This window comes from Oryzias melastigma, linkage group LG9, assembly GCF_002922805.2.
Source record: "Oryzias melastigma strain HK-1 linkage group LG9, ASM292280v2, whole genome shotgun sequence".
In the NCBI taxonomy this organism is placed as follows: Eukaryota; Metazoa; Chordata; class Actinopteri; order Beloniformes; family Adrianichthyidae; genus Oryzias; species Oryzias melastigma.
In genome coordinates, this window is record NC_050520.1 from 29,289,061 (window position 1) to 29,313,963 (window position 24,903).

The 24,903-nt window shown below is 40.3% G+C and overlaps 1 protein-coding gene across 2 annotated transcripts in view; it reads left to right on the forward strand.

Annotated features, from left to right (window-relative positions):
* sema4c (sema domain, immunoglobulin domain (Ig), transmembrane domain (TM) and short cytoplasmic domain, (semaphorin) 4C) overlaps positions 1–24,903 on the forward strand; it is a 118,708-nt gene that overhangs the window by 79,184 nt on the left and 14,621 nt on the right. For both annotated transcript variants that reach the window (XM_024275806.2, XM_024275808.2), the window contains 9 exons: positions 4,132–4,286; positions 11,287–11,349; positions 13,540–13,638; positions 13,960–14,056; positions 14,542–14,661; positions 16,824–16,975; positions 20,979–21,154; positions 23,565–23,709; positions 24,125–24,338. In XM_024275806.2, coding sequence (XP_024131574.1) covers positions 4,132–4,286; positions 11,287–11,349; positions 13,540–13,638; positions 13,960–14,056; positions 14,542–14,661; positions 16,824–16,975; positions 20,979–21,154; positions 23,565–23,709; positions 24,125–24,338 — 1,221 coding nt within the window. The remainder of the gene's footprint in view (positions 1–4,131; positions 4,287–11,286; positions 11,350–13,539; positions 13,639–13,959; positions 14,057–14,541; positions 14,662–16,823; positions 16,976–20,978; positions 21,155–23,564; positions 23,710–24,124; positions 24,339–24,903) is intronic.

Genomic DNA, 24,903 nt, shown 5'->3' on the forward strand with positions numbered 1-24,903 from the left:
AACACAAACTTTCAATTACCATATCTATTTAAGTTACTAGAGGGGCTACATACAATGAGCTGTTAGCTAACTAGCTTTGACTATAACACAAATTGAGAATAGACTGTAGAGTTGTTAATATCTTTTTTTCATAAGATTTTCTTTCTGATATAATATGATTAACACAAACTTTTAAGTAGAAAGGCTAAAGACAACGAGAGGCTAGCTAGCTAGCTAGCTTTGACTATTAAAAGAATTCAGAAAGATTGAAGAGTTATTGAGGTGTCTTTTTTTACCAGATTGCTAAGGAATCAGAAGCTAGAGGCTGATTTCCATGGTGCGTTGCGGCATTGATACAAAAAAAATGTAATGTTCATTAATCACTCAGAATGTTTACATCGCTTCCATCCTGTCTGTGTCTAAAGTCCGTCTCTCTGCAGCGCGAAGCTAGCTTTATGCAGGAGCCCTATTTCCACTCTGTCAACAGTTCCATTTTGAGATAAAAAGCCAGAGAAAAAAAGTAAAACTTTATAAACTTTTATTTCATGTTTACAGTGATATTTCCACACGATTACACATGCTAACACTGCAGATATCCATTTTTGCCATGGATGGCATGTATAAACCACAACATCATTTATGGAAAAGATCACTCATTTTACAAGGATTCAGCGAGAAAGAAGAGGGCATGGGGCCGGGATAGCAGGACATATTACTCCTTCGTGATCCAGGGGGAGGGGGGAACAGACCAGAGACTCAATGGAGACAATGTAACTAACTGATGGTCGTGAGATGGACCCCCAGTGTAAATTGGGAGTTAAAAAAGTGACAGACAAGAGATTACAACTTCACGACTAGGGTCCCTTAGCATTGCTATCTTAAATTAGCTTCCCATAACTGCAATAATTTGGAAAAAATACCTAAAACTATACAATCAAAATATTATTAAATTGCACTTCCTGTATCTTGTTCCTTCTCTATGCAAAATATCAACTGAAATCGTTATTTTTTGTTGTTTTAGCTGGTTGTAGTTGAGGTCACAGCGAGCTTGCTAAACCTGCTCGCTAATTTATGGGAGTAAAGCTTGTTCAGCTGTAAGATTAATGTGGGGACATGAGGGACAAATAAAAGCAGGGACCAAAAAGTCATTCATTAGTATGCCATCTGTGACTGTAAATATTTAATGTGTGAAAAAGAAAGTCTCCTGGGCCTGGAGCATCACATTTACAACATTGATTTTGTTCTTCCATTGATCTTTTTGTCCATAGAGCTTGGAAACAGTTTGGTTCTGTTTTTATATAAAATGTGTATAAAATGTGTTTTGTAACATGTTTTTGAAATTTTTTAAATATACATCTAAATATATACATTTCTTCATATATTTTTGTTATTATGAGGTGTCAAACCCAATAAATTAAAACAAAAAATGTTTTTCTTCTTTTTTTTTCGTTTTGCTTTTATCAGAAATAGATGAATATTTGACATTAAAAGGAACAAACAGGCTCTGAATTTTAATCCTGAAAGGTTATTTTCTTTTAATAAAGTTATAAAAATTTTATATTAATGCAATAATAAAGTTCACCTTGAGTTGAAAAGTACAAAAACAAAGCAAAAGCCTTAAAATGAATGCAATCATGATGATTTGATGACATTGAATACTCTATTACTCACATTACATATTAAACCAGTTTCTGTTGCCCCCTTAGTTTCCCTTTCAAATTAAAAGCACGGGGGCTTCAGAAAGAAAAACAGCAAATATTCAGATGTAGTTATAGCATTGTGTTCCGTTCATCATCACCTCATATATTCTATCCGCCCACATGACTTGGTGAAGAAGGGGATGGAGAACAAGGTGACACTACAAGCAACAAGAGTGTGGAGAATGAAAACTAAACCCTGTTATTTCTCCTCCTTTTTTCCCATTTTGCCTTCTCTTCTGCTCCACACCAATGGTTTGTCTGTATGCTAATGAGGGGATTTAAACTGTGTGCTTGTGTGTGTTAGATAGTGAACAGCGGGTGTTTCTCTTTAAAATTTTGATTAAAAAACATCAGCTCTGTTGGCTTTTTTTTTCTTTTCTCGTTACAAATAGGAATGCAGAAAGAACACTTTGTAGTTCTCACAAATAAATCAAATCAATTCTGTTTATTTTTATTCCAAAGAATCCACAGCAGTGTTGAAAGGGAGGCTAAAATGCTATTATTTATTTTTTTCTGAGCATGGTAAAAGGCCTCATTTAAGCCCTGTATTAAATAGCAGTCTGCATTGGCAAGCACTGGCTAGATAATGAACAATCTAATCACCCCCGCAGATTTACACCCATTATTAGTGCGCACTTATAAGCATTCCTACCCTCTGTATTCTGCCCACGTTGTCATTTGGATCTCATCTTCTATTTGCAATAATTCCACTAGAGCCAACAAATCCCTGCATTGTTGTGTTCTTGTGCTCTCCAGAGCCCAGATTAAGCTGCTCCTCTTCCATAGGGGCATTCTTCTTAATGCCGCTTTGCCAAGATATAACGATCTGTGGTCTAAAAACTGTAAGATGAGCAACATATACTGCTTTCTGTAGCATTTGTAGCTGATGTTCTGGATCAAACTCACTTTTAAAGTCTCATTAACGCACTGTCGGAACTTATTTTAGTGTCATGGATTAAAAATGTCCTCAGAACGATGCCATAAAATGTGCTGGATGACGTATTCCCACTTTCAAAGCTCTTATTTTTTTCTTTAACACATCCATTACAGATAACGGTAATCCTGCAGAGCCACTCCCCCCTCCTCCTTTTCTTTTTATTAAGACAGGAGTTGCTATGACAACGCAAAATTCCGCCTGTTGTTTATTTACACAAACAGATGACCGGCCCGTCTCTCGTTCGACAGCGCGGTTCTGGAAGGTATCAGATTGTCTCCGGCTCTGAGTTTTAAAGTAAACACAGGCCTTGAGGAGAGAGATAGGGGCTGCAGGGCTTGTTTACAGCGCAGACCGAGTCGGCTGAAATGGTCCGCCGCTTTGTGCATAAGGCATTGAACTGTCAGCTGTTTCACAGCCAATTCTCCCCCAAGCTCTCTGCCAAGTCTGCAGAAGGTAACATCTCACTGCTCTGCAACTGTTGCAGACAAATGCTGGACAACAGTCTGCAGTCCTGGGAGAACTGTCCAGAAATCTTTCTGGTGATTTTAGGGGTTGTTTTTTCACTTATGTGAGTGAGGGTTTCGATGGTTAGCAGGACAAATTACTCTGACACTGTGCTGCAGTATTTAAGTCATTGTTTTATGTGAAACTATATTTTGTTCTTATTTTTCCCAATAATATTAGCCAAAAACCTTCTGTATTCTGCATATATGACTGCTAATCCTCAGCAACACATATTTAAGTGGCCGCTTCCAATTAAAGTCAATGTAAACGCTTGTATATGAGTATTTCTGGCTTTCATCTTCAAACTCTAACATTCACCACAACTTTCTACAACTGCTTTTGGGCTCGAGGTACAGAATCTGCATCATCTGAATGCAGGTTAAAAGATAAACCAGGCTGAACTTTGACTAACCAGGGACTCTGCTTTGGCAGTGACTTATGGATGGCATCCTTTTTAATTCATGGAAGAGCCAACTGTTTGAAAATTGCTCATGAAGGAGAAATTAATAGTTACAGTTTGTGCTCAGCTTTTAGTATCACTGAGTTGCTGGAGCCTATCCTAACCAGTATTGGGCAAAAGTGGGGTACACCTTCAACAGGTCCCACCCTGCAGACCAAACACCTAAAGTACTTTTTAAATATCTTCTTACCTCTTAGACAAAAGCTTTTTTTTTCCTCAGTTAGGTCATGTTTTTGCTTTTCCTGATAAAACAGGATAGCTCAGAGCAACAACACCCCAATGAAAGAATTGCTGTGCGCACTAACATGGGGTTAACAGCCAGCTGCCAGTAGCTTGATGAGTCAAAATGAGTGTGTAATTTCATCATTGGCTTAGTAAACCTTTGGCATCCCAGAGGTTCATTTCTTCATAAATACAGGGATGATCACCTAATAAGTGGGTTTCTGTGTATCTGGAGAGGGTCAGACAGGAATCGATGATGACATCTGAAATATGGACGATACTTTCGATGAATGTGTCCAAAGTGATGTTATTTTTTTGCCTTCTTGCAGATGTGCTGGACAGTATGGCTCGGTTCAGCATCCAGGGGGTGTACAACTACAGCATGCTGACCCTATCTGACCACGAGAGAGTCCTGTACGTGGGGGCCCGGGAGGCGCTGTTCGCCCTGGACCCCAACAACATCAGCAGACAGCTGAGGCCGCAGGTAAAAGCCTCAGACAGCCTCGGCGGAATTAAAATGTATCAATAACGAACATGTAAGGACCGGTGGAAATGTAATTACCACCTGAATGTCACTGCCGACGCCCACTCACTCCCAAACGCCTTTGTTCCATTGCAACAAATTAACTGATAACGTTAAATGCACTAACGGCGGGCTTGGAGATGGACAGCTCGGGAACAAAAGGCGTCCTCGCCGCAGCTTTGTTACAGAGATAAACCGCAAATTTAATTATGACATCAATTTTGATGGAGGCATTGTAAAAAGCGTTTAAGCATAACAGGAGTTCAGGCAGAAAAGGAAAGATAAACAGATTTTCTGCCTGTGCTACATTTATTATTTCCTGCACCAGTCCAGGACTGTAGGGACCAAATTGTTTTCTTCTTTCTTACTGCACCTTTGAGCAAAAGTTCCACCCCCACCACATATTCACAAACTCACCAAAATCTGTTAGCACTTAGTATCCGGTAACTGTAAATTTTGGGCATGGTAAAAAACCACCTACTCTCCTAAAAATACAACCACAATCATGAATTTTCCTTAAAAAAAAACAAAAAAACAACAGAAATCACCTTTAGTACCTTCCATAAATTCAAACTCCTCCTCATTTATCACCTCCCCGAGTATCCTCGGGAAGCTACTTGGGAATCAGAAGTTGTAGATTTTTAATGGCGTTATTGAGCTCATAAATGTGCCGTTTGCCTGTTGTTCGCACCTTCTTTACCAGAATATTGTAACTATATAAAACATCAATCACTACTCAAGTTGTAAGAAATGGTATACCATACGAAAAGGAACGTGTTAGGAAAGTGGGCGAAGGGCGTGGTTAACAAAAATCCTCCGTTGATCAGGAAATCCAGAAATTTACTTTTGCTGATTCTTCTAAGAATTAGTTGGACTTGTGTTGCTATGGAGATAAAACCAAGATGAAAGCCGCCATTTTGAAAAAAGTGTCTTTTTCAATTTAATTATATTCATATAGCTCTATATCACAATACAGTTCTCTCATTATTGGGGTTCAAACTGGTGATTGTACAAAAACAGAAAGTCAGTCGTAAAACATAAACAATAGCTGAATGCTAAACTAAACTTAACACGCTAAGCTAAACTGGTTATCCCTGCCCTTAGACCAGGGGTGTCAAACTCAAGTCCTCGAGGGCCGACGTCCTACTGGTTTTCCAGAAATTCTGCCTCATCTGCTGCTGATTACCTGGATCAGGTGTGTTTGGCCAATAAGGAGCTTCAAAGGCAGGTTGGTTGGAAAACATGTAGGACACCGGCCCTTGAGGCCTGGAGTTCGACACCTGTGCCTTAGACCTTTCTTCTCGGTAAGGAATAACTCTCAAAAAAGGAAGAAACCTCAGGAATGTCCACATGAAGGAGGGATGTACCAGAACTGTTAAAGAAGAATTAGCTTATCAAGTTATATAACTACAACTACATGCTTAAATAGTGTAGCAGATGGGCTATATCCAGAAGGAACTAGGGGAAAGCTTGGGGCACGAGACGAGCCAGAGGCGAGGTCCACTGCCAAGAACAGGAGCACAGACAAGCCACTGGGTGTCATGTCAGGTGCTACACTCACCAAGATGTCATTCACCTGCTCTTGCCTCTTCTTAAGCACGCTCCTGTTTTCCACTCTCTTCCGGAACGTCTCAGTTACTCTGTTTACGTCCAGCCACCCTTCACTTTGAAACGCTAGCTGGTGCCGAACTCTACGATCTCGCCGAGCCTCAGCTCTGCCATTGCCACGTCTTCTTCCTCTCGTATTCTGGATTGCAACTATGTGGAATAGAGATCCCCTCCTGGAAACTTCTGTTTTACCTGCCCAGCCTCATTGCGGCTCTCTCCTGTCCCCCACTCTCGGACATTGACTTCCCCTCCTGTCTCGGCGGAGATCCTGCAAGGTCCTGCTTCCCCTGCTGTCCGGAAGTGTCAAACCCAAGAGAACTGCTGCTCCTTACTGACTTAAAAAAATACTTTTATCCTTCACTCTTGGGTTCCCTTCTTTTGGCTATCCAAGACACACCCTAAGACCTGAAATCTGGATTCTCTCCTGCTCCAAGATGCGAGAGGAGCCAGAGGCGAGGTCCACTGCCAAGGACAGGAGCACAGACGAGCCACCTAGAATCTGAAATCTCTCTCATGAATTTGTCACGCACAGCAATAGGTAAACAAAACACGAAACTAAAAATAACTAATACATAATTTCCATTTTACTGATATAGTTTTACCTTAATAAAATTCATCTTATCTAAACTTATACTGTTAATGACCCTCGTTCACATAGACGGGCATCGACCACAAAAGGGCTCCATTGGATTGGTCAACGACATGAAAGGGTGTATACGATTGGTCCAATGTCTGACGGGGTTTATTTTATTTGTTAAATACTTCAAACTGTCCTGAGATTGTTTGTGTGAACATTTAGGTAAGCTTTTATTGCAGTTTAAGCCATCTTCTGCGATATTGTTCAGGTGGATTTTGTCCTGACGATACATTTTTGTTTTATTCCATGTTCTAATTAAAACCAAAGAATGAAAAGAGTTGAAATGAACCAATTAACCAGCTGAATGGGGTTCACAGCAAGTCTGTTCAAAAGTTAAAAAGCACTTTATTGAGGAAAATGTCATTGTTCTATTTTCTAATTTTAAGACTTTAGTGTGAGGACAAAAAAAAATAATATTCATCTAAATCCTCAAAAATTGACAAGTTCAACACAGGGTTAATTCACCATTTCCCTTCGGCTCCACTCTGACCCGTACTTTCTGTTCCTCTCATCGTTATAGAAAACCTTTCAAACTTTCGCATGGAACCGTACGCGTCGATGTTTTCCACATGACACAGGCGGAGAACTTTCCCATTTCCGTTGGGGTGTTTTCAGGTGGATCAAATCAAAGCGAGCGAGCGGAGGGAAGCTCAGGCAGATGCGCTCCCTTTGTACTCGGTCAAGTGCTCCACCGTCCAGGCTTTGCTCAATCAGGGGTAATGTTGGGAAACACTCGTGTCATTTTTAAGGGCTTAAAAACACACACGGACTTTCTACAAAGCGCTTCATCAGCTTTGAAGTCTGATCGTGTCCACGAAGCATCGCCGTCTGCAGCTCCCGCTCCACCAATCAATTTACAAACACTTTCTTTCAAGACATTAGAAAGTGTTTTATGCTGCCTTTGTGTACTTTGATAGTGAAGCTTTGAAGTATGTTTGGCAGATTTAAAGATGAGATTAGAAAAGCCGTGTAACAAAGAAGGTTATTATTACAATAAATGTTGCCAACGAGACGATGCAGAGTGTGAGTCTGGAGTCTCTCTTTTATCTTAAAACGTCTTCATGCTAGGTACAAACCAAAGTTTCATTACGAAGGAGGTGATCCAATTCAATTCATGAATCCATTTTTTATGTAAACACCAACAATTCTCATATTTTAGAGAAACATTTTGCAGATGGATTCCACTTCGGCTTCCCCACCATGCTAGCAGTCAGTCGTATGACGTCACACGCTGTACTTTCCGCACTAAAAGGTGCACTTAAAATGTTTTATTTCTTTTATTTTGGTAAATTACAGTACACCTCAAAACCCAGAGTGCCTTAGAGATGGCTGAATTGAAAGGGATTATATGTGATACACAGCGCTCTGTCAGAATGTTTAATTAGGTGTCACTGTGGACATGCTAATATGGCTAGCGTACAGCTGTGTCTGTTTTTATTTTTTCATTTTATTAACAAAGTTGAGAGTAACATTTGTCTTAGTGGTATCAGTCCTCTTTTTTCTACTTGTTGCAAACAAGGTTGGGAGTTACAGATGTTTTGAATACGCTAACGCAGCTAATGCTTCTAACAGGACTAATGTGTAGCATGCTGCAAATAAGATATAGGCCCAATCTGAATTCTTCCCTTCACCCTACCCCCTTCATTAAGCCCTCGAAGCGGAGAGTTATGGAAAAATAGTGTCTCTGCATTGGCACGTCACTTCTACTTAATGATGTCATCAATCAATCCTGAGATTACTCGAATGTTTCAGTACCGTGGCCAGTTGGGGGTTCGATGACCTTTTCTAAGCTAGATAGTTGTGGAAACTTTCACGTTTAAACCTCAGAACTCAAAATAACAGTTTAAGGATATATTATTTCCGTTACTCATAATACCACTGAAGGCAATAGAGTTTCTGGAGCCAGATCCCTTTGTTAATACTGTAGGGTGGGATCAACGAAAAAACACTGACCTGACTCGAATTTACTTTGCTTTTTATGTGGGGTTCCTAAAGAAAGTAAGAGGGGTTACTCCTTTAATCGAACTATGATTTTCTGCTGTTGTAGATTGAGAAAAGTTAACAAACCCTCCAAAAGTCTACAAAGATTTGTATCAATCTCTGGACTTTCTGTCTATTTGGTTCCTTTTTTAATATTAAAGCAGCTTTTTTCTAAAGTAGTTATAAAAACAAGCATGTTATCTAAATCCACCTTAAAATCTATATTTTTGTGGATTAAACTAAATCTTTCCAGCTCCTACACATCCTCTGTGAATACTGGAGTAAAGATTGAACGTCTCCTATTATGACGTCCACTCTCCAGCATGTTTCTCCTCTTCTTCGTCTTCTTCGTCGTCCTTGTTTTCATTAGTGTTTCTGTTTTGCAGTATTACACTCGGGGGGGAAAGCTGTTGCCCTCCATCATTACCTTTGACTTCGCCTGCAAACATGCAGAGACGGTGCGCCCTTGGAGACTCGTGCGGTTTTCCTTTGTTCCTTTAATAACCGCTCCGTGTTGCAATCAATACAATTACAGTGACAAGATGAAAGTGTACAGAGCGGCCTGCAGAGGATTAGAGATTTCTGGCTGATTTACTGCCGTAATGATCAATTATTGGTCGCACGATCGGACTTTCGTAGTCAGCCGCCGGCCGCTCCGGTCCGAGTTATGAGCTTTACAGTAAAAATAAAGCCACCTGTTGAGGAGCTCAGAGAGGAAGAGGGTCGCCTCTGTCACCCTCTGGTCATTCTTCTGTTCCTTCTCTTTTATTCCCCCTCTCACACCCTGTCTGTCTTCATTACTTTCATCAGTGTTTTCCTCCCCAGCTCGGTCTCTGAGGACGTTTTCCTCGGCACTTTGGAGACAAACAGCTCTGTTTGTGTAGTGCTTTCTCGTGCATTATTTAGCGACGTTCCTGTAGCAGCTTGCTGCTCCGCGTTTTCTTTTATTGCTTTTTTTTTCTCTTTGTCATAAAAACACAGCAGAACGTGCTAACTCTCCAAGTTTTGAAGTCTCTTTCTTCCAGTTGTGACTTCCCCTAAAACTGTTGTGCACAGTTAAGGTATATTTCCAGACTTCTAGCTGCTTTTCTTGATTAAAAAAATACTATTTTAGACATGTTAGAAGCCTATACTATCAGCTATATTAGTAGTTTTTTTTACTTAAAGTTCCATTTCACTGCATTCCAAGAGGCTGCAATCAGGTTTTTCAAATCGAACATGGGCTTAACAAACATCTGATAGTTCTCGATGATAATTTGCAATTGAATAGCTGAGACTAAAAAACTAAAGTATCAAAAACTGGCAGAAAAATGTTTATTTTACATTTTTTTCATCCTTTTTGTCTTTTCTACACTTCATATTTTTATCCTTCAGTGTTCATTACATTTGTAGGCACTTTAATTTCAAAGTAAATCCATCAAAGAAGACTACTTTGCATTTTAAATGTTTTTTTTTTCTTTTTTGTCATTAGGAAATCAAAATTTGAAATCAAACGTTGTCATGAACAGCTCTTGGATAATCACTAGGAACTAAAATCAACATTTCATCATCTAACAAAATTAGCAAACAAAATTGGAGTTTGTGCAATCTGGTTTAAAACAAAAACAAATCACAACTTTTATAATAAAAACTTATCCTAAAAAATGTATTTGCTTTATAAGGAATCAGCAAGAATTCACTGAATAACCAACACAAGGGTAAAGAAAGGACACTACCATAAAGAGCATATTGATTATTTTTTATTAGTTCTTTTAATAGTAGCGACACCCCCAAAATCTGCCAACACTTTTCCCAGTTTTGTTTATGCTAATACCTGAAGAAAAAAGAAGGATTTTAATAGAGATGTGTACATTTTTGTAATAATTCAGAGGCTATTCCTTGATAGATGACACAAAACAGCATTTGTGAGGGTGCAGAGAATGGAAAAGCTACGGTGGCCCTGAAGTACAAATCGCATCAATAAATCACTCAACATACACAATTAAAAAAGCAAAATAAAATAAAACTTTAAAAAAACATAATTACAAATTTACAATAAAAACGCACACAAAAAAGAATTCCAATAAAAACACATAATTCCTAAAAAAAAAAAAAAAATCTAGAACAAAAGTCAAACCTTCCATAAAACAAGTTATTTCCAGATTTCAAAATTCAATGTTGAAAAAAATGAAACAGAATATAAACTGGAAAATAGTTATTATGAGATGTCTCTAATTTTATTATGATTTCTTGAAATAATTTTTCTACGATTTCTGGAAATGTGATTTGGTTTTCTCGATTTCTAAAGTCGCGTTAGCCCCTCCCAAATCCCAAAGATATCAAACAGCTAAAACTGCTTCATACAGTCAATGAAACAAAAACCAGAGCTAAAGGTTTCCTTCATGCTGTCCCAAAAACAAATAGCTGTATGTGTGAGGGAGACTTTGCTGTAGCAACACAGTCAGTGGGTTGTTTTTCTCTTCCTGCCACCTGTGCAAACGTTACCGACATACAATCTGGATCAGTATATAATCATGTCATGTCATGTGTAAGGACCAAAATATGTGAATAAAAAACCCTGAACCGGGTTTGTGTTTGAGCACAAACCCTTTTCTGGTCTGTCTGAGAGAAATCTCATTAAAGACAAGAGAAGTGATATTTCCTGCAGGGCGCATCGCACACCACTCCACAACACAATAGGCTGGATGCGAATAAAAAAACCTTCCTGCAGCCCACCACACTCTGTCTTCTCCACAGATCGACTGGCCGGCTCCACAGGATAAGAAGCGCGAGTGCGTTGCCAAGGGGAAGAACAACCAGGTAACATGGATCTCAGCTGACAGACTCCCACAGCTCCCAGCGCCTCTCACAACCACTCGCCGGTGGTTTGTTTAAACAGCACCACTTTCCTTTCTTTGCTCAATGAAATTCGGACAGGTCCGTCTGGGGCGTAAACTGGAACCCCTCCAGTCACTGCATTAGCAGTCAGAGAGGCACATCTTCCACACAGAGTTCGAATCAGCAACTTTTAAGACAGCTGGACTTGGCATAAGCAGTCCTCACTGCTGACAGGATGCAGTGCGAGAGGCTTCTTCTGTGGAAGTAACAAATCTCTAAACCTGAGCAAATGAAACTAGTCACAGATCAGGTCTGCTTTTAAGCCACGTTTGCTCCAGGACGTGGTTGGACCTTAGTAATAATTACTCTTATGATTGGATACGGGTTGTCTGTGGGTGAAAAATAAACAACGGGGCATACAGGTGGTCCTCACAAAAATATGAAGGTTATAGACCAATCAGTGAGACCGTCAAGCAAAAATGTTTATGCACATGTTTTTCCTATGGGTATGCTATCTATATAATTTATTCCATTTTTTCCTGGCCAGATTAAATGGTTTAAGGGGCATGTGGCCCCCGGGCCGTAGTTTGCCCACCCGTGATCTGGACCATGGTGTTTACACTGGAAAAACAGGGAGGGACTTCTTCCTCTTTTGTTTTTTTTACTGTTCACTAGTGCATGTCCTCCACCTACAGTTGAAAGAGGCTCGTTGCGTGTCATATGATTTAGTCGGGCACAAACCTGTCATGATCAATTTTCAAATGGTCGGCACTTCCATTTACTAAAATCCATCCATACATCACTACCAGTGTTGGGAATCTTACTTTAAAAAAAAAATAGTTATAGTTACTAGTTACATTTTCCTAAAAGTAATTGAGTTAGCAACTCAGTTACTGCATAGTAATTTGTTAGATTACTCTGTTACTGAACTTCTAATGCCGTTAGTAATGCAGTTATACTTCAATGGCATTAGGCCCAACAGTGATCACTACCAAATTTGAGTTTCTGATTGGTTTAGCTTGCAATCCGTGTTTAATGGCAGCATGTTTTGTACGTGGAGCCAGAAAGCGTCAAAGAAATGAAAGAAATGGTCAAAAAAATGGTCATAGAAATGGTTATATAAATGGTCAAAGTAATGGTCATAGAAATGGTCATATAAATGGTCAAAGTAATGGTCATAGAAATGGTCATAGAAAGTATGCATAGCTACTCATGAACACAAGAGTTTTCATAGACTTCATTGGAAGTGGCCACCTGGAATGCACTGCTGTGAACGTAGTTTTAGACGCATCTGTGCTTCCTTGTGGTATCTTGTGGGGTCCAGATGACCCCACCCTATCATTGAAGTGTGATCCCTCCCATGAAGAATTGTATGTCTTCCATGGACACCAGCTAAGAAAAAAATCCTTTGAAAATAAAGTTCCCCTTGCTGTCTTGTGGGTTCCAGACGACCCTACTCCCAACATTAATGTGCTTAACAACTCTCCATGGGTTCGGACAACCCACAAACCAACAGCACCCATATGGATGCATGTGACTAAGACTGTAATATTTCCCTAACAGCTTGCAGAGCTCTCATAAATGAGGTTATATCTTATCTGAGATAGCACACAGGCACATTTTCATGTAAGAGAAATAGTTCCGCTCTGCTTTTTAAACTGCCTCAAAGTGGAGCATCAATAAAAGCGGGAGCTTCAAAAACATTCGTCATGAAAATTTGATTTTATCTCCTGCAATTTGACAGCTTTACATGTCCCATATACGTTTCTTTTCTCCTCCAAAGATCACGTGGAATGCTGAAAAATGCAGCTCAGTTCCCATGCATGTATGACTATAAGTGTTACCTTTAATTGAAAGTCTCTGTCATTTTTTCCTCTTTCATCCTTGTTATTCTCCATGATTTTAGAATTTGTAAAACAGAATTTTTAAGCATGCACACCTGATATTACACTCCTGAGATCCAAGAAGTGTTTTGCAATCTGAACTAAATCCTTCATTCCAGCGTGCATCACGTCTTTGTCACATTAAAGACATTAAAGGAGGTTTCTCATGAAACACAAAAGATTTGTGATTGATGCTTAAAACTTTAACTTTCTGTCACTTGTTAAAGCTTTTCTGTTTGGATCGCCTCATCAAAACCACATCTGACGGCTTCTCATCTCTCCCACACAGACCGAGTGCTTCAACTACATTCGATTTCTGCAGAGCTACAACCACACGCACCTCTACACCTGTGGCACCTACGCCTTCCAGCCCAAGTGCACCTATGTTGTGAGTATGCGTGAGGGCATTGCGATCTTGACGGGGTCGTGGCGAGGTCAGCGCTGACAGGAGTCACACCTCTGTGACAAAAACCGCAGAGTAACCAAATCAAAGTTTGCGCCGTGGGAAATAAATATGTCACAACAGGGGGGTCGGTTGGACGTGTGAAGGTTGGTGCGCGCGTGAGGTTGCGCATGATGCTGATGTGACGGGACAACCTGGTGGAGGAAGTCCGCCGCAAACAGACAAACAGCTCGCGGTTGTCGTGTGAGGATAATAATGCAGAACGACCCTCAAGCACCTGTGTTCTTCGCCTGCCTGTGCTTTCAGAACGCCGACTATTTCACCCTCAGCATGGCGGCCCTGGAGGACGGGAAGGGCAAGTGTCCGTACGACCCCGCCAAGGGGCACACCGGCCTCATTGTGGGTGAGTATATATTTGCATGTCTGAGTTTTGAAGTGATGAATAAGGCCTTTTAAGGTCAGGTTGTCCTAAAAGTCATCAAAGGGACAAATGCTGACTCAGCATTTCTAACATACACACATCTAAATGCTTTTGTTGTGTTGTTTTAACAACAGACACTTAAAATCCAGCAGCGAAGCAAACAGATACGATTTTACTGTTGAATGGGAGGTTATTAATCTTTGGGCACAGGAGGAGTATAGTTGTATAAACCTATTTTGTATTTGAGGATACATTTTATTTACATCAGTTATATTTGCACACATCTTTTTTTGTCCCAAACGTCAAAGAGAAGAGAGACGGAGTGGGATATTACAGGTGGGGGATAACGGCACAAAAAAGATGTTCAAGAAGTTGGAGGACAAGAAAATGAAGATGAAAATAAGAGGGGTAGAGAAACAAATATATGCATACATATTGTTTAATCTGTGTGTTAATATCTTTTACAGATAAAGAGATGTACTCAGCAACACTCAATAACTTCCTGGGTACCGAACCGGTCATTCTGAGGAATCTGGGCCTTCAGCACTACAGCATGAAGAGCGAGTACTTACCTGCCTGGCTCAATGGTGAGTGACCAGAGATTTACAGATTAGGGATCATATTTCACCTGTGCTGGGCAGTGGGGGTGGGGATGTCCCCATGCCCTCGGGGGCTGGTTTCATGCCTTCATGTCGGGTCGATCTGTAATTCTATTGTGAGTTAAGTTATTGGATCTGGGCTGGTTTTGGTTTGTTACTCTTTCTTCTTGTCGGGGCCTTCTGGCTCCTATCAGTCCCGGATGGGGGGGTCAGCACTTTCATATGCTCCGTGCCAGTCCTTTTGCAGGACCTGCACAAAAACCTCTTAGCACACTGAGGGTGGCCTAAATCGCCACTAGGGACAGTGGTGAGGGATACTCTTATTTTTAGGGGTTACATTTAAAATGAGCCCTGATTTAACCCTGTAGAACCCACTGGATCAGATTTGGGCACTGTTTTTTTATAATGTATTTTATTTGATTGATTGATTGATTGATTGATTGATTGATTGATTGATTGATTGATTGATTGATTGATTGATTGATTGATTGATTGATTGATTGATTGACGCATTCTCATTACTCAAGTCATCACATATTGACGTATGATTAAGGAACCCTCCTCCTCAAAAATGGAGACATCTTTGGTATACCCAACTCGCCATTTGTTGACTGTTCCAGATAAATCAGAGCTCCACAACCTCCAGGTCTGGTACTGGACGTGGACCGCACTAGAACCGAACCTTAACCAAGTACCATGTTTGATACCACTGGTACCGCATTCGGTACGGCGGCCGTTACCAGACGTAGACCGAGGACCAGTCTGCGTCCGAACAAAACACCTGGAACACTGATTTCATTGGGTCTTGATTCCAAGTCGTTTTTTTTCACCGTGCTGCCTGCTCCCACTTCTGTACAGCTAGAACGTGATCACAGATTCTGACTACTTCTGCCCCAACAGAATGAACCAAGCGATCCAGAAATGCTGATGATGAATTTACATTCACAACCATACAAAGAATGTCATTTGTTAGCCCTGATTTAACCCTGGAGAACCAACTGGGTCTAATTTCGTCACTACTTTTTTTGTGTATTTTATTTGATCGCTTGCTTACTTGATTGATTAATTAACAGCTGCTGTTAAAGGCTACTACCCAAAAAGAACAAATGAAAAAAAAAGAAATTAACTTCAAAGCCCGGAGAAAATTGCTCTTAGGACAGTATGACCCAACAGTGTCTGGGATAGGCTCCAACAACCCTGTGACCCTGAGGGGAACTGAGTTGGAAGATAAATGGATGGATGAATGGATGGACGGATGGATGGATGGACGCAAAGATGGATGGATGGAAATGGAAATGATTAAACAAAAAAGAAAACCAGATAAATTTTTAAATGGATCTAAATGGATCTTTCTTATTATTGTGTTTTTATGTAGGACGTGGGGATGAGCATTAGAAAAGAAACATCAGAAAGCGAAAAAAGGAGTGGAAAAAAATCCTATAAATTAAGACCTGCAGTAAAACAATATTGAGAGAGGTTAAGAAAATATAGAGGCAAGGAGGAAAAAAAGAACGTGAAGGATAAGGAGGAGGCAGGGCCGGTATGTCTCTTCATTAGTTGTGCTATTAAAGGGCTTTTATACAAAAGCAGACCTGCAATAAAGTGAGCCTCACCTCAATTTGAGCAATTTCTGATCAGCCTAAAAGCATTCAATTGCTCTGTGTAATAGTGGAGGATCTGAGGCTTTTATATTGAAAGAACCAGCTCGTGTAGGAGAAGGGAGTTGTGATTTCAAAAATATAGACTTCATGCATAAATTTTTGCTTAAAAACAATGTAAAAGTGCCTGGATTGAATAAAATAAATAAATAGAAGCATTCAGAATCTAATGAGGCCTGGATATGGAGAGAATTTGTAAAAAGCAGGCTGTCTGGGGAAGGGGAAAATAGAAAATGAATCACTAATGGTGAACAGAAGAGTGAAAAATGACAGGAGAAGTGAAGGGAAGGAGAGGACTGACAGACAATAGAAAAAAGAGGTGAGAAGAGGCTGTAGAGGACGAGATGGAGGTGTCAGGACTGTTTGTGTGTGATTGCGTCCTGCAGGCTGGAGCCCAGTCTTTATGCGCTTGTCATGGAGGTCTCAGGAATTGTGTAAAATTACACCATCTGATATCACCCCTTTGTGTGTGTGTTTTTTGTGTGTTTGTAGAGCCTGATTTTGTGGGATCGGCGCTGGTGAGGGAGAGCACGGGCAGCAAGGATGGAGACGACGACAAGATCTACTTCTTCTTCAGCGAGCGGGCTCTGGAGCTGGACTGCGACACAGAGCTCACCGTGGCCAGGGTGGCGCGCGTCTGCAAGGTAAAAATCAGTGCGGATTCAATTAGCACCTCCTCCCCCGGCGGCCCTCCTGGTGCAGTCCATCAAAGGAGAAAGCGCAGATTAAAACCGTTATCAGCCTCAAAGTTGCTATAAGTGCACAGAGACGGACTTGGCTGTGAAATCGGGCTTTCATGCGGACTTGGCAGAGAATGGGCTGCTTTCAATTTGCCCCAGCTGTTTTTGGCAGCTGTTTCCGAGAGCGTAATAATGTGAAATAGCCCTCGCTAACAGTCTGGGGGCTTCGACTGGACAGGCACGTGTGGAACGGCAGCAACAATGGAGGGTTTTGTGGCCAAAAATGCGGCCTAAATAAAGTCATTCAGAGAAACTGAGACATTTGAGAAACTAGAATCTGTTTTCTGGAGAGATCCATGAAGCTGCGTGGACGGTCACCAAGGGAAACGCACAATTCTCATAAAAAAAACAGTACTGTTCTTATTTATTATCATATATTTATGTTACTCCAGTTTTTAGCTTTTATTTAAATTCTAAACTGCAAAAAAAGAAATGAATGCAAATTTTATGTTTGCAAAAGGTTTTAAAGCAATGACCTAAAATCCTTGAGATAGCATTTTCTCTGTTAAAGTTTCTGAACAGATTTCTGTAGGAAAAAAACCTAAATGTCTTTTATGAAAGTTTCAGAAATATCTACAGGTCAGCAACTTTATTTAATTGAATCTTAATTCTCTGTGAAACATTTGTGGCTGCTTTAAACTTTGATGATTTCCCCTTAAACGTCAAAGGGAATGCTAACAACCGGATGCTAGCTTCTTACGTTTAAAAAGTGATAAATAAATAAAGCAAAATATAAATGACACAATCGTAGTGAAGCTGGTATTTTCTAACCATAATCATAAACGAGAATCTATCGTTTCTGTAACTTTATTATCATGTGTGAAACTTTCGAGAGTCAGTCGCTGGATTTTAGTCAGAGCAGCTAGCAACATGCTAACAACTGTCTCCATATTTTGAGGGAGACTCTTGGTTGTGTCTGTAAACAGTAGCTTTATGTTTCTCTGAAGGTGAAAGTTCTTCTTCAATTTCCTCACTCTATCTTTTCCCCCCAAAAAACTTTCCAAATATGTCTTTTTGCTGCTTCCTTAGCTTTTAGCTTCGGGCTTTTGACTGAGCTAGTAGTCTGAGTGAGCAGCCGTTTTATGCCACGTGACTCGGCAAGACAGCTGGATGTGGTGAACAGAAGTTTTTCAAAATAAAACTTCCGTCAGAATCAGAAAATATAAAAGCTGAAATAATTAAAGTTTGCATATGTATTTTTTTCCTGTCTGCAGCCCTCAGATTGCGGACTAACTCGTTGAAAAATGACGAGTTGGTGACACCCAAATTGTGGCGTGAATGAGACTCGAATTATACGTCCAAATATGACGAGTTAGGAATGAAAATGTGTTGTGCTGGGAGCCTGAAGCAGGACGCTAGCATGATTTCTACATCACAAAAACAATCTTTTTCAAACAACATTTTTTCGTCTGCTCCTGATTCACAACAATTTGAATTAATAAATACCCTGAAATGCATTTTTAAGCTTAATTTTCTTTACCTATGAAAAATGGCAAAAGAACATGCTAAAAACACCAAAAATCACAATTGTCATCAGAGTGGATCTACATATTTGACAGCAACAACAAAGCACGAGTTTAATCGCATATTTAAGGAATGCTTTTATTTTGAAGGGTTTTATTGTGTCGATGGGTATCTTTGATGATATGGGAAGCAGATGCTCTGGTGTGATTCAAGCTGCAGCAGTGAATCATTTCACTGCTGCAGCAAGGCGCTAACTTATTTTTCAATAGCTACGCTTTGTGCCTTTTTTTTTTATTTCTTTCTTTTTTTTAAATCCATGTTTGAAAGTCTGTGAAGTCACTGAGGATAACAGAAACCAGCAGAATCTGGGAGATTTCCCTCTTGGGAGCGCTGACGATAATACGTTTTCAGGAATAAATTGTTCGTATTTTTGGAACACAATTAAATGTAAAATTAAAGCCGGCGCGCAGATGAAACACATCTGTTGGGGAGCAGAACAAGGACGACATGAAAACAAGTTTCACAACAGCTTGTGGTGGTTTTAGCTTAATGTCTTTGTGCAGAAATTACATTTGATTTCTTTTTGAGAAAAATATTTTCCTGTGGAAAGATTTCGTTTTCTTGTATATAAAGCCTTACGGATGGATACAGAGTATCTGTGGGTAAAAATATGGGCAAACCTGTATGGGGCTCACAGGTGGTCAACCCTTGTTACATGTGACTAATGCTTTTGTTTTGTTTTGTCCAACCCAGGCCTCAGAAATCTGGGCTTTTCTCTGTAAGACACTGTTTCTGACTCTGTGAGAAGAAAGATATTTCTTCTTATATACCTACAAGAACAAAGTTCTTACTGGACAGCTCAATTGAGACTGCTCAGGCATACTTTTGGAAAAGTCCTTTTCGTCACACTGAGAATTGCACGAACACTTTACAGCTTTCACATGACCTTAAATGCACTGTGTAGTCCTCTCTGTTCAGAAAGTCATGGCGGTCCCAACCATAACTCTTCCTCAAGGCTGAAATCACCCAGATTTTTCAGAAATGTAAAATTTAAAAATAAAAAAAAAATTATTTTGCAAATAATTGGATTAAAAAAAAAGCAAGATCATCCGTTCAAACACACCATCATCTGCAAAGAACTTTTTGTTAATGTTAAGCCAAGCTCAATGTCATTGTTATTTTAAAGTTATGCAAAAAGAAAATTATTAGGCACAAACAAGCTGTCGACAGAAGCTAAAAATGACTTGATTTTGACGCTCTGGAGCAGAACATCAGGAGTTAGCCTCCATCTTTGAGCATGTTGTGCTCTTCAGTCAAGCACAGGTCATAGTTGAATACAATGACCTCATGTGGTGATAATAGTCATCGCAGTTGAATTGAAGAGGAGGAGAACTATGAGCAGATGAAAAAAAACATTTGTCTGCAGCTCCCATTGATATAAGGGATGGAAGTGATGGTGGACATTGTTAGGATTCTGGTAGGATTTTCATTTATTTATTTTATTCAGCATATTAACCACAGGACATGCCCGTTTATGGTCAAAGCCAACACATATACATCGTAAAATAGACAATAAAATGCATCCCGTTTTAACATTCAGTGCTTCTGAAAGCCTATGCAACTATTTATAACAACCACCACTCAACTCTAAATGTTTAGTCAATCCCAATTAGTATGATACTGCTTTGGTGTCATAGCCTTTTGTGAAGGGACTAGGGAAAAAACTGATTCACTCAAAGTATCATGATACTTTATTTTGCGATACTTGTATAGATTTAAAAGGCTGCCAAGGCAATATTTAATTTATTATTTATACTCAAACATATATTTTAATGTTTTACTTTTGTTTTGTTTAGAGAGAATATAATATCATCCGATTTATGCATGCAGAATTCTTAATTTGTAACTCATTCAATACATTTTGTGCATAACTTGTGTACTTCCAATTGTGTATTCACATGAACAAAAATTACGATGATAACACAAATCAACTAGTTAGCAGCACACTAACCAAACCCTTTTGACCCTTAGTTTTAACTTGCGTGGGGTTCTGAAATTCTGTGCCACGTTGCCAGATATATGTCCTAATTTATCAGGAATTTGCTTGAGTAAAATAAACTATAAGATACAGTTGCAGTATTTAATGCTCTGATCATTAAATAAAATTTATCTTACAGTTTTTTTAATGTGAAAAAAGTTATTAAAAAGATAGTAAAATATTGTCTGTCTTGGGAAATATTGGGAATGTATCATATTGTGACATGTGTATCGTGATACATATCGTATCGCTGCAAATAAACCTGTGTCCAAGAACAAAATTCTTGCTTCTTTTTTAAATTAACTTTTGTTTTTTGTTTTTTGCACTGATGCAAAAAGAGACTCTGCATCCACAAAACCCAATTTTTAACGCCTTGCCATTTCCGTCTGATGTCTCCTCCCTCAGGGGGATTTGGGTGGCACCAGAACCCTGCAGAAGAAGTGGACCACCTTCCAGAAAGCCCGGCTGGAGTGCTCCCTCCCAGAGCGCCATGTTTCCTTCAACAACCTGCGGGCGGTCTTCACGCTCCCCGGGCAAGATTGGCGAGGAACCACCTTCTACGGCATCTTCCACGCCCAGTGGTGAGTCAGAAGAAGACTTGGAGCCCAAAAAAATTTATTTTTAAATCCCTGATTCCGTTTTTAGAACCTGTCTGAGTTTATTCAAATTAATTTCAAATAAGATTTCTAAATAGCTAACTCATTATTACTGATTATTACTACGGTTTTGTTGCTTTCATCGTAAACCAAGTATCTCATGGATCTAATATAGTTTGTAATTTCAATTTAAATAGGGTTCTTTCACCACAAGACTCGAAGGTTCAGTAATAAAAAAAACTGAGTGTGATTCATTTTGGTTATTTTTATTTCTCATTATTCGTTCTGCTGTCCAGTTTCACCGCTCCAACCCTGCTGCCCTGCTTATTTCCAGCGAGCAGAAATCCATCACGCTCCGAGACATTCCTGACCCTCAGTACATTAGGATTCTTAAACATTCATAAGTCTGGCTGGAGGGGAGAAGAAAACATATTTTCTGTTGTTTTGATTGTTTGGAAACTAAGCAGAAAGTAGGTTTTATTTGGACGTGCAGGCTGGTATCTGAGGGACCTGTAATGGTTGACTGAGGGAGGTCTCCAAAGCAGCAGCAGAGGGTGGAAGTTTCTTTGGGAGGAAGGTTAGACGTGTTCTCTGTCTCCAGGCTGCGTCCTTTGATGTCAGTCTTTTGTGTTCCTCAATAAGATATCATATCACAAACGAAGTACGCTTTGAACCTCCAGCTTTGTTTCTTCATTCAGAGTTCTTTCAGCCGCTGGAAATCCTAATCCCTTTTCTCTTCGTTGTCTGACACTGTCTGGCCCTGAAATACACAATTCCAGTTTAACTACTGTACAGACCTGTTCAGGAGGAAGCCTGGGAGACCTAAGAAATGGATGGATGGAGCAATGAACAGATGGATAGATACACGGATGGATGGATGGATGGATGGATGGATGGATGGATGGATGAACAGATGGATGGATAGATGGATAGATGGATGAACAGATGGGTGGATAAAGGGATGGATGGAGGGATGGATGGATGGATGGATGGATGCCCAAAGGAATGAATAAACAGATGGATGGATGGATAAATGAACAGATGGATGGATAAAAGGATGGATGGAGGGATGGATGGATGGATTGATGGATCGATGGATGGAAGGATGGATGGATGGATGGATGGATGGATGGATGGATGGATGGATGGATGGATGGATAAACTGATGGATGGATAAATGGATAGATGGATGAACAGATGGATGGATGGATGAATGAACAGATGGATGGATAAATGGATGGATGGATAAACGATGGATGGATAATGGATGGATGTATTGATGAATGAACAGACGGATGAATAATGGATGGATGGGTGGAGGGATGAACAGATGGATGGATAAACGAATGGGTGGAGGGATGAATAGATAAAGGGTGGATGGATGGATGGATGGATGGATAGAACAATAAATAAATAGATCATTGATCAGTGGATAGATTGACGCAAAGAAGGATGATAGAGAGATGGATTGATGAACTGTTGTGTGTCATTTGTGGAGTTAAAAGTAGAGATGTGTGTGCCGGTGTTTTGTTTTCATGTCCTGATTCTGTATTTTATTTTATTTTATTTTTTTATTTTATTTAAAAAAGAAAAAAAGCATACTTACATTCCTGGAAGTTTTAGTTTTTTATATTACTTATAAATTATCTATGTCGTGGCGACTTTAAATAGTGTGAACTGCAGGTTTTTTTACTATTATTATTATTCATTAGTCCATTTGTTGCTTTTTATTGTTGTTGCTTCGATTAGTTAGTCCTTTACCCACTATTCTAGCTATTAAATTAAATGTTTGTATAATTTAAAAAAACTTTTTAAATTGTGGGATTCTGTAGTTTTTTAAGTTTCTGTCCCTGGGCCCCTAGAAAATCTAGCAGCACCCCTGTCTGTGAGTCAAAGTGACAGCAACTAAAACTGTGATTACACTGTAAAATATGCTTCATTTGTATTTCAAATGTGAGATGATGAGTTCATGTCAGCCTTTGTGAGCCCGGGTCAGAGGTTAAAAGCCAAACCTAGAGCTTCCTGGAGTCTGAAGATGAAATGAAAAATAAGAAGAGTTCCCAGACGAGCAGCCTCAGCATCAAAAGAAATGAATTTCCTGAGTCACAGCAGCTGCTGATGGATTTCATGGTGACAAAAGTGTTACATGAATGTGAGGCTCGCTTATCTTCACCGCAGAAAGGTAGCAAAATAAGGAATTATGCATTTGCAGCAGTGAGATTAAAGCCTATCCTGACAGGTTAAGCTTGCAAATTTTAAGCCGCCCTTTTTTGACATCCATCTGACAGATATATTTATATATATATTGATATTTCTGCATCTCTTTTAGCAGCTGTTTCATCACTCACTTCTCCCTGCCTCTCATGACTGATCGCCTGCGTTCGTGTTGTTTCAGGGGTGACGTGGACGTGTCGGCTGTGTGCCAGTACCAGATCAGCGACGTGAAGAAAGTGTTCGAGGGGTCCTACAAGGAGTACAGGGAGACCTCTCAGAGATGGGGGCGCTACACAGGTCCCGTCCCCACGCCACGGCCCGGATCGGTAAGGAACCCGGAGCCGTGCTTGACGTTTGATGAATGCAATTGCAGGAAGTAGCGACGAAAGTATGCATTTTAATGGGTGTGTGGAGAGGGCAGAGGTGGGACGGAGCAGTAATGAGGCAGGAAAGTAGAGAGGAAGACGAGGGGAATGGAGAGCAGCGCGCGGAGGTGGGAAACGGCGCTCTGGCACAACACGAAAAGTGAAGGACATAATGATCCAGGACCAAAGCAATGAAAGAAGAGGAAGGGGTGTCGAAGGAGGGGGATTCCAATCATCTGCAAGCCAACTAACCATGCCAACCTGTGCCAGCTCCGGTTAAGAAGCTTCCTCCTCCAACTCCTTCCCCTTCCTGGCTCACTTTGTCCCGTTCTGTTCTCCGCTCCATTCGCCCCCCTCCTCTCTCTCTGTGCTGCAGTGTATTACCAGCGCAGACAGGGAGAACGGCTACAACAGCTCCCTGCAGCTCCCGGACGCCACGCTCAACTTTGCAAAGAAGCACCCGCTGATGGAGGATAAAGCTCTGGGTCGCCCCCTGCTGCTGACCAAGGGGGTGAACTTCACAAGGATAGCAGTGGACCGGGTTAACGCCCTGGACCAGCGGCCGTATAACATGCTCTTCATTGGCACAGGTACATAAAATCCTATTGACAGTATATGAGAACAGGACCGAGTGACTCCTCCTACTTTGTGTTTCAAACAGAAAGTACACACTGTATTTTCACTCCAAGAAGCCAAAATTTCAGAGACTTCTATTGAGAAATTGAGAATTTGGGTATCGATCCAAAACTGGTCAATATTGTCATTATCAATACCAATATCAATATTTTTCGTAAATGTTATAATCGCTGCATATGTTTTATTTGTAAGTTTCCCTTTTTTTAATACTTGAGAAACATAAAAACAGATTTAGGACAAAATATTTTCAATTAAATGGAAAATAGTTTACTAAAAGCCGGATCCTTTTCAAACAAGTGTAAATATCAATATCTGCAGGCTGGTATCGATCCGATACCTACTTGAGATCAATACTATTGGTAATTGGATCGATCTGCCCAGCTCTAATAAATATCCATCCATCTTCTTGTCCGCTTCTTCCCTTTCGGGGTCGCGGGGGTGTCGGAGCCTATCCCGGCTACTGAAGGGCGAAGGCGGGGTACACCCTGGACAGGTCGCCAGTCTGTCACAGGGCCTCAA